General features: G+C 41.6%; 1 protein-coding gene across 4 annotated transcripts in view; it reads right to left on the bottom strand.

Moving 5' to 3' along the window:
• Znrf3 (zinc and ring finger 3) overlaps nucleotides 1-18,604 on the bottom strand; it is a 222,880-nt gene that overhangs the window by 160,821 nt on the left and 43,455 nt on the right. The window contains exons 2-3 of one of the 4 annotated variants that reach the window (XM_013520423.1): nucleotides 17,984-18,097; nucleotides 6,573-6,680 (exon numbers count right to left, since the gene is read on the bottom strand). The exons of 1 other annotated variant lie outside the window; for it this stretch is intronic. In XM_013520423.1, the coding sequence (XP_013375877.1) occupies nucleotides 6,573-6,575 (3 nt within the window). In that variant the 5' untranslated portion in view covers nucleotides 6,576-6,680; nucleotides 17,984-18,097. The remainder of the gene's footprint in view (nucleotides 1-6,572; nucleotides 6,681-17,983; nucleotides 18,098-18,604) is intronic. 2 more of the 4 variants (XM_005396171.2, XM_013520425.1) reach the window with 2 other exon arrangements.

Below are 18,604 nucleotides of genomic sequence, written 5' to 3'. Positions count from 1 at the left end.
TTTTTTTTTTTTTTTTTTTTTTTGAGTTCTGGGGATTGAACCCAGGGCCTTGCACATGCTAAGCACATGCTCTGCCACTGATCTGTTGCCCCAGCCCTGAAGATTTCTTTCTTTTTTCTTTAGTATTGGGGTTTAAATGCAGCGTCTTTTAAATTTCTGAGACAGTGTCTCACTAAGTCACAAAATTATCCAGGCTGTGCTGGATCTCGAGATCCTCCTGCCTCAGCTCCTCAGAGTGCTGGGTTTATAGCCTGGCACCACTATACCCAGCTCTAAAGATTCCTTAAATAAATTATACCATGGAAAGAGATACAAATTAGATTTTTTGAGACAAAGTAAATTTAAAATCTTCCGTTGAACAAACAAAACCATCTGAACTACAGATGGGAAGATTTTTGCCACATGTAGTCAACAAAAGGCAGTATTGGGAATACATAAACAAAACCTATAAATAAATAGGATAAACACAAGCAACCCAATGGAAAAGTAGGCAAAACATAACCAGGCAAGCCATAGGATAGGAAATCTGAATGACAATAAATTCACAAAGAAACTCATAAACACAGAAGATGAAATTAAAATCATAGTAAGATCCATTTTGTAGCCATTAGATGGACACAAATCAAAAAGTTGGACAGTTGCAAGAGTTGGTGATAGTGTGAGCCACAGGAATTCTTACACTGCTGCCAGTGCATAAATTGAAGCAGTGGGTATGGAGGACAATTTCATGCAATTGAGCATCCCGACCTGAAAGCTCAAAAGTGTAAACATGATTCCACATGTGACCTCATCAAAACATAAATGTGCTAAAAATATTGTATAAAATCAGGCTGTGTGCACAAAACAGAAATGGTTTCATGTTTAAACTTGGGTCTCACCCCCAAGATATCTCATTATATATAGGCAAGTACTCCAAAATCTGAAAAGAATCTAATATCTGAAACACTTCTGGTCCCCAAGCATTTCGGATGAGGAATTTTCAACCCATATCTGGTAAAGCTGATGATGCACATCCCTAATATTTTCTCAGTCACACCCCTACATTTGCATTCCTATAAAACTCTTGCTCAAACCAGGCATGGTGGTGTACTCCTGTAATCCCAGTACCACGAAGGCTGAGGCAGGAGGATTACTGCGAGTTTGAGGCTAGCCTGGGCTACACAGTGATTTCAAGGCCAGCCTGGACTACATAGTGAGACCCTATCTTAAAAACAAACAAACAAACACACAAACCGACAAACAAGGTTAAATATAAAATTACCATATGATCCAGCCATTTCACTTCTAGGTATATTTCAGAAGAATTAAAAGCAGGGTCTTATATAGCAATATTTAATCAGCATTATTCAAAAAAGCCAAAAGAATGCAATCATGAACAGTGAATACAATATCTATCGATAGATGAATCCATAAACAATATGGGGAATATAGACAATGATATTATTCAGTTTTAAAAAGATACAAATTCTCATACATGCTACAACATGGGTGAACTTCAAGATATCATGTGAAATAAGTCAGACAGAAAAGGACAAATACTATATCATTCTACTTCTATGTGCTACTTGAATAGGCAAATTCACAGACACAGAAACTGGAATAGTGATTACGAGGGACCAGGGGGAAGAGGAAATGGAACTATTATTTATTGGATATACCGTTGCCATTTGGGACAACAAAAAAATTTTCAGAAAGGGTAGAAATGATGGTTGTACAACACTGTAAATGTACTTAGTGTCACTGAGTTGTAAACATAAAAAGGATCAAAGTGGTGAATTTTCTGTTATGTATATTTTATCACAGTGAACAAAATCATCACAAAAAAATAAAAGAATGGAAAAATATGTATCACATAATAAAAAGAAAGCCCAATGACTATATAGTTTTTAAAAAACCACTAATTACAAGGTGGCACATTGTTGAGTCTAAACTAGTTTTCCTCAATAATTGTTTCACAGGTGTTTTGTTTATTAAAAACACGTGTGTGTGTGTTTTACTGGGGGCTGAATGCAAGGCCTTTGTACTGAGCTACAACTCTAGCCTTGTATTGAAACGTCTTTATATTGAGACAAGGTCTAGTTGAATCACTAAATTGCCAAGGTTGTGTTTGAACTGTGATCCTCCTCAGCCGGAGTGCTGGGATTACAAGCAGGTGCCACCATACTTCCCATCCAAGTACTAACCAGGCCTCGACCCTGCTTAGCTTCCGAGATCAGACGAGATCAGGCGCATTCAGGGTGGGATGGCCGTAGACAATGTGCCACCATACCTGACTCCTAGGAACTGTCTTTATCCTCCTATAAATAAACCAGGATGTGGTGGCATATGCCTATAATTCCGGTACCTTGGGGAGCTGAGGCAGGAGGGTCAAAATTCCAGCCCAGGCTGGCTATCTTGTCTCAAACTAAAAATGGGTTGGGGATTTAGCTCAGTGGAAAGGCCCTGGGTTCAATCCCCAGTACCACAACAAAAGAGGGTTCACAGTGGGCAGGAACATATTCAATTTCTTCATCTAAGAATGGGCTTACACAGGTGTAAGAAGTCATCAAGGTATACACTTAAAGTTATTTAAGGATGCAGTGTCACACATGTGAGTTCAGATGCAGGATTGCTCACACCCGGCAGTTTGAGACCAGCCTGAGCATCACACGGAGATACCACCACTGCCGCCGCCGCAGCCGCCCAAAGAACAAGGAAGGGAAAAGACCACTTCAAGTGATCGCCTTGCCTTGGAGTTGCTGCCGTTTTCTGAAATGGGCTTGAACATCCCTGCTCAGTACGGCAAATTACGTAGGGGCCTAGAGGTTGATGCTGTGTGGTCATAAATCCTGATTGCACCAGATGTGAATGGCTAGTGGTTTAACTATCAAAAAAAGAGTCCGCATGCCCTCAACCCAGACACTTCTTCTTCTTTTTAAACTAAGGATTAAACCCAGGACCTTTTCACTAAGCTACATGCCAAACCCTTTTTACTATTTTTTAATTTTGAGACAGGGCCTCATTAAATCACTAAGTTGCCCAAGCTGGGCTCAAATTTTCAATCCTCCTGCCTCAGCCTACAAGAGTGTTAGAATTATAGGCATGCACCACCATTCGAGTCTCCTAAGGAACTCTCTTTACACTTCCTCCCAGCCCCTGCCTTCCCTTTCAAGTAACAAGTATCCTATATTCTATCACCACAGATTTTTGTCTGTTTTTGAACTTTATATAAATGTAATTATGTAGCAAATAGCCTTTTGATTTTGCACTTATAATTCAACCTTATGTTTATGAGATTTCTCCTATTTCAGCAAGTTCATTTTAATTCCTTCATTACCATTGCTAGGTGGGATCCCATAATGTGAATATACCCCAATGTTTTATCCATTCTATTGTCAGTAGGCTTGGGGCAGTTGTCAGTTTTTGCTATTACAAAGCAGAGTGCAGTGACCTCTCTAGTCCATGTCTTCTGGTGAACATATATATACATTTCCACTGAGTAAATGCCTACGAGTAGAATTGTTGGTCATAAATGGTATATGTCGTCCATACTGCAACACAGTTTTCCAAAGTGGTTGTACCAATCATGGCTCCTGCATGTAGAGTACAAAAATTTGTTCCATATCCCCAATAACATTTGATATCACCTGTCTTTTATATCTTAACCAGCCTAATGGATATGTAACACGTACATTTTAAGGCTTTTGATTTATAGTGTCCTGACAAAGCTCTAGAAAGTTGCCCGATTCACATTTCTGCCAACAATGCATGAGAGTTCAGAAATTTTGAGTTGCTTGACTGAACTTAAGATGATTAATATGTCCTAGACAGTCCTTACAAAAACCTGTCGCACATTTCCTTGGAGTTGTCTGATGTATTGCCCCATGTAATCTATTTTCAGATGTGTGATCTCATTTGACCCTCATGACCGAGATAGGTAGGGCTGGTACAATTGCCCTTATTTTACAGATGGTGGTGGGAGGCTGAGTCCCTGAGAGGGTTTAGTCAGTTGGCTTATAAAGGGTAAGGCCATGACTAGAACCCAAGTCTTTATGACTTCTCACTCATTAATACTGTTAGCTAGGGTATGTTCACTGGCATTCATTTTTAAATAAATGGTGACTGAATCATATGATGGAGGTAACACCCAACAATGAATTCTGAGTTAAGCCCACAATTACTCAGAAGAATTTAATTTTCTTGTCTAAATGTCATCACATTCTGTACATGGATCTGAAAATTCCAAGTGAAGTTCTAAAGGTCAAGGGCAAAGCCAAGAATTTCTTAATTACTTTGCAGTATGACTATCAACCTCTCCATGAAAACTAAGCCCTGTTGCTAAACCAATGGGCCAAGCATCATGTTTTTCTGCCTTTGGTCAGCACTGTAGTCACACAAAACAGAAAACTGTCCTGGCTCTACCCAGTGTACAAAGTCATAAGAATATTGATGCCAAATCACCCATAAGCAGCTGAAATTGGGTCTCTGCAGTTAAAGCCCAATTATCATTGAATGCTAGTGTCAAAAGGATCTTCAGAAATCATCTAAGGTCAGAAGAGATGACAAAAAGGTTTCTCCTATGGGCCAACTCCCACTGGCTATAGTGTTCAGGATTCCAAGGCTGCATCTGTCTGGACATGGTGAGCCAGGCTCCTGTGGCTCGTGAGACACCTGTCACGGTACAGGAGGTAGGAGGAGGCTATCTGGTGATGTATAGTCTCGCCTCATTTCACAGGCTGAGAGCTGATACTCAGAGGGTAGGGACTTGCCCAAGGTCATTTTGGATAGGCTGATCTCCCCGGCTACTCACAGCCTCCGGTGACTGCCGACCACAGGCTGGTCTCAGGGGCACATTGTAGCTAGACAGTGTTACTACAATGGCTTTCTCTTCTGAACAAAATCTGTCATTTTGGTTTTTCTCTTTCTGAGTGTTCATTTGTCCCTGATGGATAATACCTTCTTCCCAACCACAGACATAATACACAAGCAAGGGATCCAAGATTTTACAGGGAATCCAGCCATGTTCTTTTTGATGGATGTTCGTGTCTAGGTTGGTAGGAGGCTCTAATTGTGACTTGAGGCTTCAGAAGAGGTCGAGGGACCAAAGCAGAGAAAAATAATCTTGCTACATCAATCCCTTTACCTATTAGCAGGAACTGTAATTGACAGATGTGTTTCAATGTGCTGAGTATATTGCCCCCTAGTGCGAGAAACAAGAACAACACATTAAACCAGTTGTACCATTTTCCAGAGGCAAAAGATTGGCCCTGAAGATTTTAATTCACCTGTGACCCTTTATCTCACAGTTGAGAAAGGCAAGGTCCACAGGGGAAAGGGAATCACCAGAGAATAGGCAAAGTAGTAGTGAAGTTGAGACGAGAAACAGGACATAAACTTGGACACTCCCACATTTAAGACAACACAGAAACAAGCTAAGAAATAATTCTCTTTTTTTTTGTGCAGGGGGAGTGGGGATCAGGAATTGAACTCAGGACCTTGCACTTGCCAGACAGGCCCTTATGCACCGAGCTATATCCCCAGCCGAAAGAAATAATTCTCTTAAAAGAAGCAGTGAATGACTCAACATAGTACATGCCCTACAACACATGTAAAAATGAACATTTAAAAATTTCTCCCCTTTTAGAGTAGAAATTATTCAAAAGCAAAAACTTTGGGTGGTATACCAAGTACCCTAACAATTAAGAAATGATATTGAAGCTAAAAGGAAGGATTTACCAAAAGGAAATAGAAACTGGGATGGGGGGATTGAGAAAAGAAGAAAGAGAAAAAGCAAAAAAAAAAAAATATATATATATATATTATATATATACACACACAATAGTAATACTACTAATTTCTCTTAGTTCACTGAAAAGAAAGGTTTGTGCTAATGCTGTTTGGACAATTAAATGCCAATATCCTGTACTCTGAGTAACTTATTTAAAAATAACAGTATTCAATGTATTAACCATTGTTACCTTCCTATTATCTTGTTTTGCATAGTTTTATTTTTTGTCTTTAAAATAAAATTTTAAAAAGAAAGGATTTAGAACGTTTTCACCATTAAGAAATGAAAAATGTTTGATGGGTTGGGGATTTAGCTCAGCGGCACAGTGCCTGCCTGGCAAGCACAAGGTCGTGAGTTCGATTCCTGATACCTGAAAAACAAACGAACAAACAAACAAAATGTTCGAGGAGAAAGACACGTTTAACTTGCTGTAAACATTACACAAAAGACTAGGGACAGAGCTCAGTGGTAGAGCACTTGCCTAGTATGCATGATGCCTTGGGTTTTGTCATCAGCATTGCAAAAACAACAAACAAAACGTTATGCAGCGTTCATATACACCTAAATATCACATAATGCCCCAACATATGTATAATTTTTATTTGTTTATTTATTCATTCATTTATTTTGGAGAGACAGGGTCTTACTAAGTTGTCCAGGATAGTCTTGAACTTGTGGTCCTCCTGTTCAAGCAGCTGAGCCCTGAGATTATGTGTCAGCACAGCTGGTTATAATAAGCCTTTATGCATCATTTAAAAATTAATCTAAATTTTAAAATAAGAATGACAATGATTATGGTTGTTACCATTTAGCAGATATTTATGGAGCTCTTCTTTTATGCCAGGCCACGTTATTGATGCTTGAGACGCCACAGTAACCAAAATGGAGTCCCGGAACTCAGGGAGAGTAGATTCTAAGGGGGTTGGGGTGGATGATAAATATGTTAACAACCAAACACATGGTATATTGGTGTTATAGAGTGGATGTTTATATTCCCCCCAAATTTTCACATGGAAGCCCTAACCCCCAGTGTGACTACATTTGGAGATTGGGCCTATACGGAAGTCATCAAGGTAAAATGAGGGTGGGGTCCTCATCTGAGAGGGTTAATCCCTTTAGGAAAAGACAAACCATGGAGGTGGGGTATAGCTTAGTGGTAGAGCAAGTGTTTAGCATGTGTGAGGCCCCGGTTCAATCCCCAGCATCACAAGAAAAAAATAGATCTCCCTCCCACACTTAATTGTACAAAGAACAAGCCATGTGAGCACACACAAGAAGGTAGCCTTCTGCAAGCCAAGAAAAGAACCCTCATCAAACACCATGTCAGCCAGAACCTCGAGCTTAGCTGGACTTCCAGCATCAGAGCTATGAGAAGATACCTTGGTTCATGAACTTCTTTCCACAATTCTAGTTGCAAACTGAATTGTATGTTTACTACCAGAATTGTGGAAAGAATTAAGTTCATGAACCCTATAAATGGCTATTGTTGAGGTCACCTAGTGTATGGTTTTGTGTTTTGACAGCCTGAGCTAGCTCACACAGTTAGGCAGTCATTATTACTATGAAAAAGGAAGCAGATCAGGCATCAGGTGAGTGGGAGTTGACGTGCTATTTCCAAGAGTGGTGGGGAAGGGCCTCTCAGATAAGGTAATTGTTGTGTAGCTCCAGGAAGTTTTTACATCCTTCACAATCAGGTAACATCCACCCAGATCAAGCTATGGAATGTTTTCAGTACCCTAGCAGGCTCCCTTGTGCCCCCTGCCAGTCAGAACCCAGCTAAGGGTAACCACTATTCTGACTTCCATCAGCATAGATTAATTTTGGCTAAACTTCATAATGATGTAATCTTATAGTATGTTGATAGACATTTGGGTTGTTTCCAGTTTGCGGTTATGATAAATAATGTGGCACAGAGCATTCTTGAGCATGTTCCTTGGTAAATCTAATCCTCACCCTGTAAGATATATATCCAGGAGTAGAACTGCAGGATCTTGAAGTACATTTCTGTTTAGGTTTGCTAACTACTGCTCTCTTATTGCATTTTGCGTTTCTCCTAACAAAACACCTGAGTCTGGGTACTTTATAAAGAAAGAGGCAACAGGAAACAGACTAATATGGCAGGATGACTCATGTAGGGCTTAAAATGTGGTCACTGTGGGTGAGAAACTGAATTTTTAGTTTACTATTGTCATTTTTTTTTTTTTCTGGTACTGGGGACAGACTCCAGGGCCTTGTGCAAGCTAGGCAAACATTTTACTACTGAACCACCCCACCCACCCCTGAATTTTTAATTTTATGTAACTCTTACTATACAAATTTAAACCTTTACATGCAACTAGTGGTCACTACACTGGACAGCACAAGGGTAGACGTTGGAGGAAAGTGTTTGACTCCCAGCTCAAGCCATATCCGTTCTACTTCCCAAATTTGTCCCATATCTGCTGCTGCCTCTGATCCCTAGATCATTGATACCTAGATCAGTGTCACACACTGGCCCAGGGGGTTCCTTCTGTTTCCAGGTTGATGTTTGGAGCAAAAATCTGATCTTGTTCCTTCTCTACAGAATGTACTGCTGTGCCTTTGCTATGGTTTGAATGTGATTTGTCCCCTCCACAACCCATGTTGTAGTTTAAGCCCCATTGTGAGTTATTAAGAGGGTACTAACTTAATCCAACTGTGGTGTCTAGAGTGAGGCCTTTAGAAAAAGTCATGGGGGCTGGGGATTTAGCTCAGTGGCACGGTGCCTGCCTGGCAAGTGCAAGGTCGTGAGTTTGATTCCTGGTACTGGAAAAAAAAGAAAAAAGAAAAAGTCATTATGGTGGGTAGAGCCCCCTAGATTGGGTACTGGTGAAAAAGAGGAGAGAAAAAGAGAGACAGAGACAGAGACAGAGAAAGGAAATATATACATAGTCTTCCTGTCTCCTTTTTTCTTTAAAACAGGGTCTTGCTATGCAGTTCAGGCTGGCCTTGAGCTCACTTTGTAGCACAGGCTGGTCTTGAACTTGCAACAATCCCCCTGCCTCAGCCTCCCAAGTGCTGGGATTACAGGCGTGCGCTACCACACCTGGCCAGTCTCCCTGTCTCTTGCTATGTGATGCCCTGTGCCACCTTGGGACTCTGTCAGCATGAAGTTCATCACCAAATGCAGCCCCTCGACCTTGGACCAGAACTGTGAGCCAAAATAAACCACTTCTTAAAAAATAAATCACTCAGACTGATTTTTTATTATTAGCAATAAAAACAGACTGATAAGCGCCCCCACAGCTGCTTCTCAAACCAGGAACTATTAACATTCTTGGGATTCCCTGAGTTATCAGCGATAATTTTTGTTTCTGTTCTTTAATTTCAAACCTACAGAAAAGTGAAAGGAACAGCATGTCCAGCTTCTCTGTAGCACTGCAAATTATTAACCGTTTGTTCTTTCTGCTTCACCTTTGCTGAACCATCTGAAAAGAAGTTACAGGACTTCTTAAATTGCTAAATACTTCAAAGTACCTTTCCTAAGAATACGAACATTTTCTTACACACAACTTATGATAATTCTCATTTTTAACAATTCAAATAAATTAACATGAACATGTTCTAGATCATCCTGATGAGTTCTTTATATTACAGTATTATCTTAGTTAATTTTCTCATTGCTGAGACAAAATATCCAATACACACAAGTTGGAAGAGGAAAGGTTTATTTCAACTCACAGTTTGTAGAGATTTCAGTCCATAGTCCACTGGCTCCAAGGCCGAGTGGCATGGCAGAGGGGTACCACAGAGGAGAAATAGTCCATGGCAAAGAAGGCAAGAGGAAGTAAAGCAGCAAGCAGCAGCAGCAAGTCTACCTTCTCTCTGTCCCTTTATACTCCATCCAGGCTGCAAACCTATTGATTAGTGCCACCCATACCTATGGGGGGGCTTCCATTATCTACACCCTTAATTCCAGTATCACACTCTTAATCCACATTCACACACCCTAATCCAGACACCTTCAAATCTCCCTACCTACAGGGCTTTGGGGGAACATCTGGTTACAAACCATAATAAGTACCATCCCTCAAATTCAGTGGTTGTATCAGACAGGACAGGCTACATCAGTGGTGGCAAACCTATGGCATACATGCCACAGCAGGTTCTTTGTATCACTGAAAGTTCTAAATTGTGCACCATCACTTTGCTAGATTATGCCTCAGTAACAAACAGCTTCTAGACCTCAGGATTTTCTAACAATAGGAGTATACACATGGTACATTGGTGCTATCTCATGCTACACATCCATTACACATTGGCTGACACTTTGTTCCATGTCACCTCCCTCCAAAACCTAGGCTGACACCAAGGTAGCTCTCACTTAAAATATTGCTGTTTGCTGTGAAGGAAGGAAATAGAGCTCTAAAATCTCTCACACTAGCAATGAAATGCTCCGGGCCAACACACTGCATTGGCCAGTGCCTCTGGGTACCCAGAAGTCAGCGAGGCAGAGATTTGGGGGAGCAGACTTTTGTCTGTGACCTTGTGGAAATGAGATAGCACTAATTTTAATTGTCCTGAGCTAATAAGAAAAGAATAAAGATTCTAAAAATTAATGATGGCATCAAGTGAAGACTGGTGACATCCAGCATGGAACAGAACTCTTTTTTTCTCTCTCCTCCTCGTCTTCCTCCTCCTCTCTTTTCTCTTTTTTTCTCTCTCCTCCTCGTCTTCCTCTTCCTCCTTCTGTCCCACCTCCTCTGCTTGCTCCTCTCACTCCTCTTTATCAAACAAGTACTCCTCCTCCTGCTGTTACTCCTCCTTCTGGTACATCTACTACTCATGCATTGTGCTAAGCACTTTACATGAATTAGTTCATTTCTCTCCCTACAATATGCTTATCACCACACCCTGTACTCTTGAGGAATCTATGGCTCAGAGAGGTGTAGTCATTACTTAAGACACACAGCTGGAACCCTGAATCTACCTTAGGAATCTGACTCGAGAACTCACATCACTAAGACCAAGGTGAGTAAATACTCAGGGAAAAAAAAAAAACTGTAGAGGAAATACAGTCAGCCTGACCCACTGCTTTAAAAGCAGGCCAAACTCAAAGTTAGGACCATCTCCTTGTTTTGAGTGGCAATTTGTTTCAGCAAAACATCATCTGTTACAGAAGTTATTCAAATATTTGAATTTATGTAGACTTTCATGTGCTATTCTATGACAAAGTGCCTGAACCAAAACAATTTAAAATAATTCTTTTGGCTTATAGTTTCAGAAGATTCAGTCCTTGGCTAACTGGACCTGCAGTTTTGAGCCCATGGCAAGACAAAACATCCTGGCGTGGAGCGCCCAGTAGAGCAAAGCTGCCCACTTAACACAGCTGGGAAGCAGGAAGAGATAGAGGAAGGGGCCAGATTCAAAATATACCCTCCGAAGTCACACTCCCAGTGACTCCAATGAGGCCCACCTCTTAAAGTTTCCACTACCACCCAATCTTTCATTAAGCTGTGAATTCATCAATGAATTGAACCAATCATGAGGTCAGAGTCCCCATGATCCAATCACCCCTCAAAGACTCCCCTCTGAACACTGCTACGTTGGGGACAAATCCTTCAACACATGAGCTTTGGGGGACATTCCAGACTCAAATTACAAAAATGCAGCTCACAGCCAGGTGTGGTGACACAACTGTAATCTCAGTACTCGGGGAGGAGAAGCAGGAAGCTCACAAGTTTGAGCCAGGCCTGGGCAATTTAGCCACACCCTGTCTCAGAATAAAAAAGGTCTAAGGCTATAGCTCAGGGTGAAGGCCCTGAGTTCAATCTCCAGTACTGAAAAAACAAAACAAAACAAAACAAAACAAAACAACTCATTCCAATCCCAACTCAAAAGAGCAGAGCCATAGTGACTTCATCTTTGCTTTCTCTGCTGTGCCTGGCACAGAGCAGACATTGTGGCAATTCAGCTGAAACATAGCCTCCATCCACTGTGCTGGGGTTCTCTGGAGAGACAGAGTCAATAAGATAGATAGATGACAGATAGATAGATAGATAGGAGAGGACATTTATTAGGGGAGTTGGCACCTGTTATCTTAGAGAAATCTTACGATAGGTCATCTGCAGGAGATCCTGGTACATAAATAGTGTGGCTATGTCAAGTCCAAAGGCCTGAGGACTTGGGGCTGCTAGGCTGAGTCCTGGAGTCCAAAGGCTGGAGAGCCTGGAGTTAGGTCCAAATACAGGAGAAAAGATTGTATCCCAGCTCTAGAAGAGACCAATCCACATTTCCTGTTTTTGTTCTATCTGGGGCCCCTTTTGACTGGATGGGGCCCCTTTCTACTGGATGGTACCCCCACCCCACACACTGAGGGTGGATCTACCCCATGTAGGCTGCTCAGACTCACATGACAATCTCCTCGGGAAACACTCTTGCAGACGTACCCCAAAATTCTGCTCTACTAGGTTTCTAGATATTCTTTAATTCAGTCAAGTTGACACCTAAAATTAACTGTCAGATTCAATATTCCTAGCTCCAGACAGACCCAGTTTGCAGGTCACAGTACTGGACAGGCTTTGGCAGGCTGTGGCCTGGCCCACCCTTGAGTAGAGCCCATTGAAGTTTGTAGCAGCACAGATATTAAACGCAAGGCTTGGGCTTTGAAGTCCAAGCATAGGAATTCTATGCCCCCAAGTTGTTTACTTTTGAGAATGCCTAAGATTTTTTTTTTTTTTTTTGGCATCCTAATATAAGCATTATCTAATGACTTGATCTGTTCTGGTTATCTGTTGCTGTATTATCAAAACTCACCCCAGGGGCCAGGCACTGTGGTGCACATTTGTAATCCCAGCACTTGGGAGGCTGAGGCAGGAAGATCACCACAAGTTTGAGGCCAGCGTGGACTACATAATGAGTTCAAGGCCAGCCTGGACTACATAGTGAGACCCCATCCTAAAACAAATAAAAAAACAAAAAACCACCCCAGGGCCAGGCATATAGCTCAATAGTAAAGTACTTCCTTAGTAATTATGAGGCCCTAGGTTCAGTCTCCAGCACCAGGAGAAAAAAAGTCACCCCAAAACTTGGTGATTTAAAATAATTGTTTTACTAGATATGGTGACTCACACCTATAATCCCAGACCTTGGGAGGTTGAGGCAGGAGTGCAAGTTGAAGCCAGCCTGAGCTACATAGTGTGACCCTGTCTCATAAAACCAAATATTAAATAAATAAATAAATAAATGTATGAATGAATGTATGCTTTGCTACATCTCATAATTTTGTGGATTGGGAATACTGAACTGGCTCTGGCTCAAGATTTCCAGGTAGTGACTGGAGTTGGAATTGGGGAGCAGGGGTTGACTGAGTATCTGTTTACATTCTATTCTCACAGTCTCCGGGTTCTTCCATGTAGTCTCCCCATATGGATGAACTTGGGCTTCCTCCCAGCATGGCAGCCTTATTGCAGCTGGACTACCACATGGTAACTGTCCCAAGAAAGTGAGGTGGAAGTGCATGTAATTTTTATCACCCAGACTCTGAGGTCACATAGGATCACATATGACATACTCTAAATGGAGTGATGTAGTCCCAAAGGGCTCACCAGGTTCAAGGGGCAGGGACTCAGATTTTGCTTTTTGATGGGAGGACTTTCAGAGGTACATTGTATGAACAGCATGCAGAAGGGAAACATTGCTATTATCTTGATGTCTTAGTTACTTTTCTCATTGCTGAGACAAAACAACCAACATCCAAAGTAAAAGGAAAGAAGGTTTATTTCAGCTCACAGTTTGTAGAACTTTCAGTCCATAATCAACTAGTTCCAAGGCAGGGGGCATGCCAGAGGGGCACTGCAGAGGAGAAACGTCCATGGCAAAGCAGGAAAGAGTCCATGGCAAAGCAGCAAGTAGCAGCTTTCCCTTTCCCTTTTATCCCTTCCAAGCTATCCACTTTTTGTGTGGTGCCACTCACACCCAAGGTGGTTCTTCCCATTATCCACACCCTGAACTATGCTAAAACAATCAGTGGGCTAATTTAGTAATCACACACACTTAGCCCCAGCATCACACCCTTGATCCAAGCATCACATGTCCTGGATCAAGCCACCTCTAAAAAGCCTCACTTATGACCACATGAGGGTTTGGGGGAACATCTAGATATAAGCCATGACACTTGGAAAATATAACTTGCAGCACTATCAAAAGTAAAAATGTAGGACCAGGGATATAGCTCAGTGGCACAAGCACCTGCCTGGTAATTGTAAGGTCCTGAGTTCAATTCCCAGTACCAAAAAAAAAAGTAAAAATGTATATACTTATTTGTCACATAGAAATTGCTGTACACATCCACAAAGACTCATGCACAAGATGGTTTGCTGCAGCATTTCTTGTCATAGAAAAAAATCCAAGATAACCTAATTGTCCAATAATGGGGAACTGCTAAACAAATTAAGGTACTGAATAGTCTGCAACCTCTAAAGAGTGAGAATAGATCTATACAAAGGATATTTAACTTAAAAATCAAGTCATTAGATGATGCTTATATTAGGATTTTATCTTTTTCCCACTAAAAAAAAAATAGGATGCTGTAATAGTTAGCTTCCCTGTTGCTGGAACACAATATCTGGCATCCCAATTTAGAGGAGGAAAGGATTAATTTGGCTCATGCTTCAGGCAATTTAGTCCATGGTTGGCTGACTCTAAGACAGAAACACCGTAAGGGGCATGACAGATGAAAGCTGTTGACTTCATGGCAGTCAGGAGGCAGACACAAAAAGAGAGGAGAAGGATCTGGTGACAAGAGTACAACCTTCCAGGTCCCACTCCCAGTGATCTACCTCCAATCAGATGCCACCTAACAATACATTTAGCTACTAAACTCATCAGTGGATGAATCCAATGATGACTATAGTATCCCCATGATCTAATTACCTTCCAAACCCATGAGACTATTGAGGGATATTTTAGATCTAAACTATAACATTCTGCCAATGGCCCTCAAAAGCCACATATCCATCTCATTATATAAAATGCATTTAGTCCCTCTCTTAAGAGTCATTAAATTTTTTCTTTCTTTCTTTCCTGCTTGCTTGCTTTTTGAGACAGGATCTCAATATGTAGTGCAAGCTGGCCTTGAACTTGCTTGTGTAGCCCAGGCTGGCCTCAAAGTCACAGTGGTCCTCCTGCCTCAAACTCCCAAGTGCTGGGATTACAGGTGTGTGCCATCACACCTGGCAAAAGTCACCAAATTCTTAATAGCTTCAGCATTGCTGAAAAATCCATGCCCAAGCCAGGCATGCTGGCACATGTCTGTAATCCCAGCACTCAGAAGGCTGAGGCAGGAGGATCACTGCCCAGTTCAAGGACAGCCCAGGCTTCAAAGTGAATTCAAGGCCAGCCTGAACTACATAGTGAAACCTTGTCTCAAAAAGACAAAAAAAATCCAGACCCAAAATCTTTGAGACTCAAGGCAAATTCTTAGCTGTGAGCCCCTGCAAAAATAAAAAAGAAAATTAAATACTTCCAACATACACTGGCACAAGCTAAACATTTCCATTCCAAGAGAGAGGAATAGTGGAATAGAAAGCAATCAGAACAAAGCAAGACTGAAACCCAGCAGGGCAAACATTAAATCCTATAGCTTCATGCTGTGCATCGAGGGCAAGTTGTGATGAGATGTGAGCTCTAAAGGGCTTGGGGGGCCCAGCCCCATGGCATTACTGGCTGTACCCATGGCCTCTCTCTGGGGTTGGCTCTGCTCACTACCAGTGACTGTCCTCAGTAGATGATCTGTATTCTGGCATCTCAAAATTTCTGGGGTCTCCACATCACTTTTGGTTTTACTCTCACAGCTTCATGCACCACCTTCTCAGGGGCATGTTGCTTGGTCTCCTGGACCTTCCTTTGAAATCTGTGTAGAAGCCCTCCTGACCTCACAAAGCTAACACCACATGAATGAGGTCAAAGTATTCTGTCAGTTCAAGCAGCAGTCAGGCTCCTTTGAATCATGGCTGCAGTAGCCTCTGAGTCCTTGGGTGGTTGAACTTGAGGAAACGATTCTCTCTGCAGCCCAGAATGAACAGGGTACCCTAAGGCTCTCTTCTGAAAGCAAAGCCTTTGAAAGGAGTTACCCTTTAACATCACCGAGTTCATGAAGAGTAAAGTCTGGCCAGTTCCTGAGAGGTCTTCAAGCCATCTCCCTCTTCATCTTGATACAAAATACTTGGATTCTTTTAATGTGTTATGGTTTGTGTCTGCATGTCCCCCCAAATCCTCCTGTAGTCATGGGGCAGGCTTCTAGGATTTGTGATTGATCCATGATCCAATGCTGGGATTATGGATGTGAGTGCTACACCCACCCTGGGTCAGGTGGTTTGCATATGTAAGGGAGAGGAAGAGGCTGCCTGTAGCCATTCCACCCTTTTGCTCTTGTTTTTTGCTGTGTTCCGCTGCCATGAACACTTGCCCTCTGCCATGTGCCACTCTGCCTCTGAGCCAGTGGAGTATGGACTGAAATCTCCACAAACTGTGAGCTAAATAAACCTTTCCTTCCTTCATTTTGGGCATTGGGTATTTTGTCTCAACAAGGAGAGAAAAGTAACCAAGACAAATGCTAATCTTTTGCCCCCAAATGGCGGGTCCTTTTTTTCTGGCAAAACTGGATATATCCTTTGGGTCTGACTTTTGTGCCTAATTCTTACTTTAAATCTGGCTAAATGCAGCCAGCAGTACCCATGCCACAGCCTGCATGTTGGGATGCCTTGAAATTTCCTATGCCAGATCAATTAGTCCACCACCCTTAATCTTAGTTGCCCACATAGTTTTCAGATGTGGGCAAAATGAAGACACATTTTCTGCCAGAGTGTAACACACATGGCCTCTAGTCCAACTGCCACAGAGTCCTTATTTCCAGCTGAAATCTCCTGAGCTTGCCCTTTACTGTCCACATTCTTACTAGCATTTTGCTCTTGTAAGCTCCAAGTAGAATCACCCTCCAAGCTTGGTTTATAGCATTCTAGGGCTTTTCTAGTCCATGGCTCCAAATCTTTCTAATCTTCCACCATAAACAAGTTCCAAAGCCTTCTGAACTATATGGTCAGGTAGTCATAGCAATGACCCCACTACTGGTACCAGTTTTCTCTATTAGTTACTTTCCCATCCTAGGATACAATACACAACACCCACAGCTTAAAGGAGAAAAGGGTTAATTTGGCTCACAGTGCAGGGGATTCAGTCCATGTTCCACATGTTCCAAGGTAGAAACATCATGCTGGAAGGACATGGTGGACAAAAACTGTTCACATCATGGTGTCCAGTAAGCAGACAGAAGGAAGTGGAGGAGGCAGGGAAAAGAATATGCCCATCTAGCTCACTGCTCCGGTGACCCACCTCTACTCAGGCACATTTAATTACTGAATTTAACAATGGGTGAATCCACTGGTGATTACAGTGCCCCGTGACTTAATTATCTTCTGAATGTGTAAGACTATGAGGATATTTCAGATCTATCACATAACAGATGTTATATGAAGTAGCTGATATGGTTCTCTTTCCTAAAAGTCTCTTTGGCACAGGATCCTCTTTTATTTGGGGAAGGAGATAGGAGTTCAGCAGTGCTCCAAAGCTGAAACAACATCTTTGGAGGCACCTGAAAAAAATCCACTTGTAAGATTTTCCATTTAAACATGATTTTTTAGCCAGGGATATAGCTCAGCAGCATAAGCACCTGCTTGGCAAGTGCAAGGTCCTGAGTTCGAATCCCGGTACCAAAAAAAAAGGTGATTTTTTAAAAAGCCCCCAATAAGATTTATCGGTCAATGAGAAATCAGGACATATCAGAGCCAAGAACTGAATATCTCCCAAACTAAGACCATGGTCTCAGGTAAGACTAGAGGATAAGAAGATGCAGCAAGGGAGAGAATCTTTAATTTGGTTAAATTTTCAAAAGCTGAGAAATTTTTTCAATAACTACATTTACCAAGAAAAAGTAAGATTTTTTTGGTGGTACTTGGGATTGAGCCCAGAGCTTTCACACTGAGCTACAGTCCCAGCCTCCATTTTAAGAAAATCTGGGGGCTGTGGATTTAGCTCAGTGGCACAGCACCTGCCTGGCAAGCGTAAGGTCATGAGTTCAATTCCTGGTACTGGAAGAAAAACAAAACAAACAGAGTCTGGAATAGTGTCTTATTAAATAAAGTAAAATTTTTTTTACTACTAGGTGGAAATGTAGCTTAAAGAAAAATTAAATTCACTTACATAGAAATGAACAGCACATATGGCACACCTGTAATCCTAGCACTCTTGGGAAGCTCAGGTAGGAGAATCACATATTTGAGTCCAGGTTGGATAACTTAGCAACTTAGTGAGACCCTGTTTCAAAATAAAAGAATAAAAAGGGTTAGGGATGTACAGTGGGAAGGCCCTGGGTTTAATCCCCAGTAATAGAAGAAAAAAGAGAAGTTTTTTTTTAATCTACCCATGTTTGGAGCTTATGAAAATTGTACTCATGCAAATGCAAAGACCAGTAAAGATCTATGTCACTAAGGAGGAGCCTGGGAGTGCAATGGACTAGTTTTTGTGTCTTTGCTTTTGTTTTTGAGACATGCTCTCAGTATTTAGTCTGAGCTAACCTCAAACTCAAGATCTTCCTGCCTCAGCCCCTAGAGTGCTGGGATTACAGGTATATGCCACCACACCTGGCTGTGGAGTGCCTTTTATGTTCCCATGTTTCATTCTCAATTTGTTTATAAGCAAAATAAGTTACTTATACATTTCCTGTGCACTTAATTATTATTTAAAACTAGAAAAGTCAGGACTTCTGGGAAGATGGTGGAATGGATGAGCAACGAAGAGTCTCTCTGAGATTTGGTGTACAAA

The sequence above is a fragment of the Chinchilla lanigera genome, unplaced genomic scaffold (genome assembly GCF_000276665.1).
Source record: "Chinchilla lanigera isolate Chin_1 unplaced genomic scaffold, ChiLan1.0 scaffold00054, whole genome shotgun sequence".
Taxonomy (NCBI): Eukaryota; Metazoa; Chordata; class Mammalia; order Rodentia; family Chinchillidae; genus Chinchilla; species Chinchilla lanigera.
The sequence above is the reverse complement of the archived record's forward strand: the minus strand, read 5'-3'. Positions and strand labels throughout refer to the sequence as shown.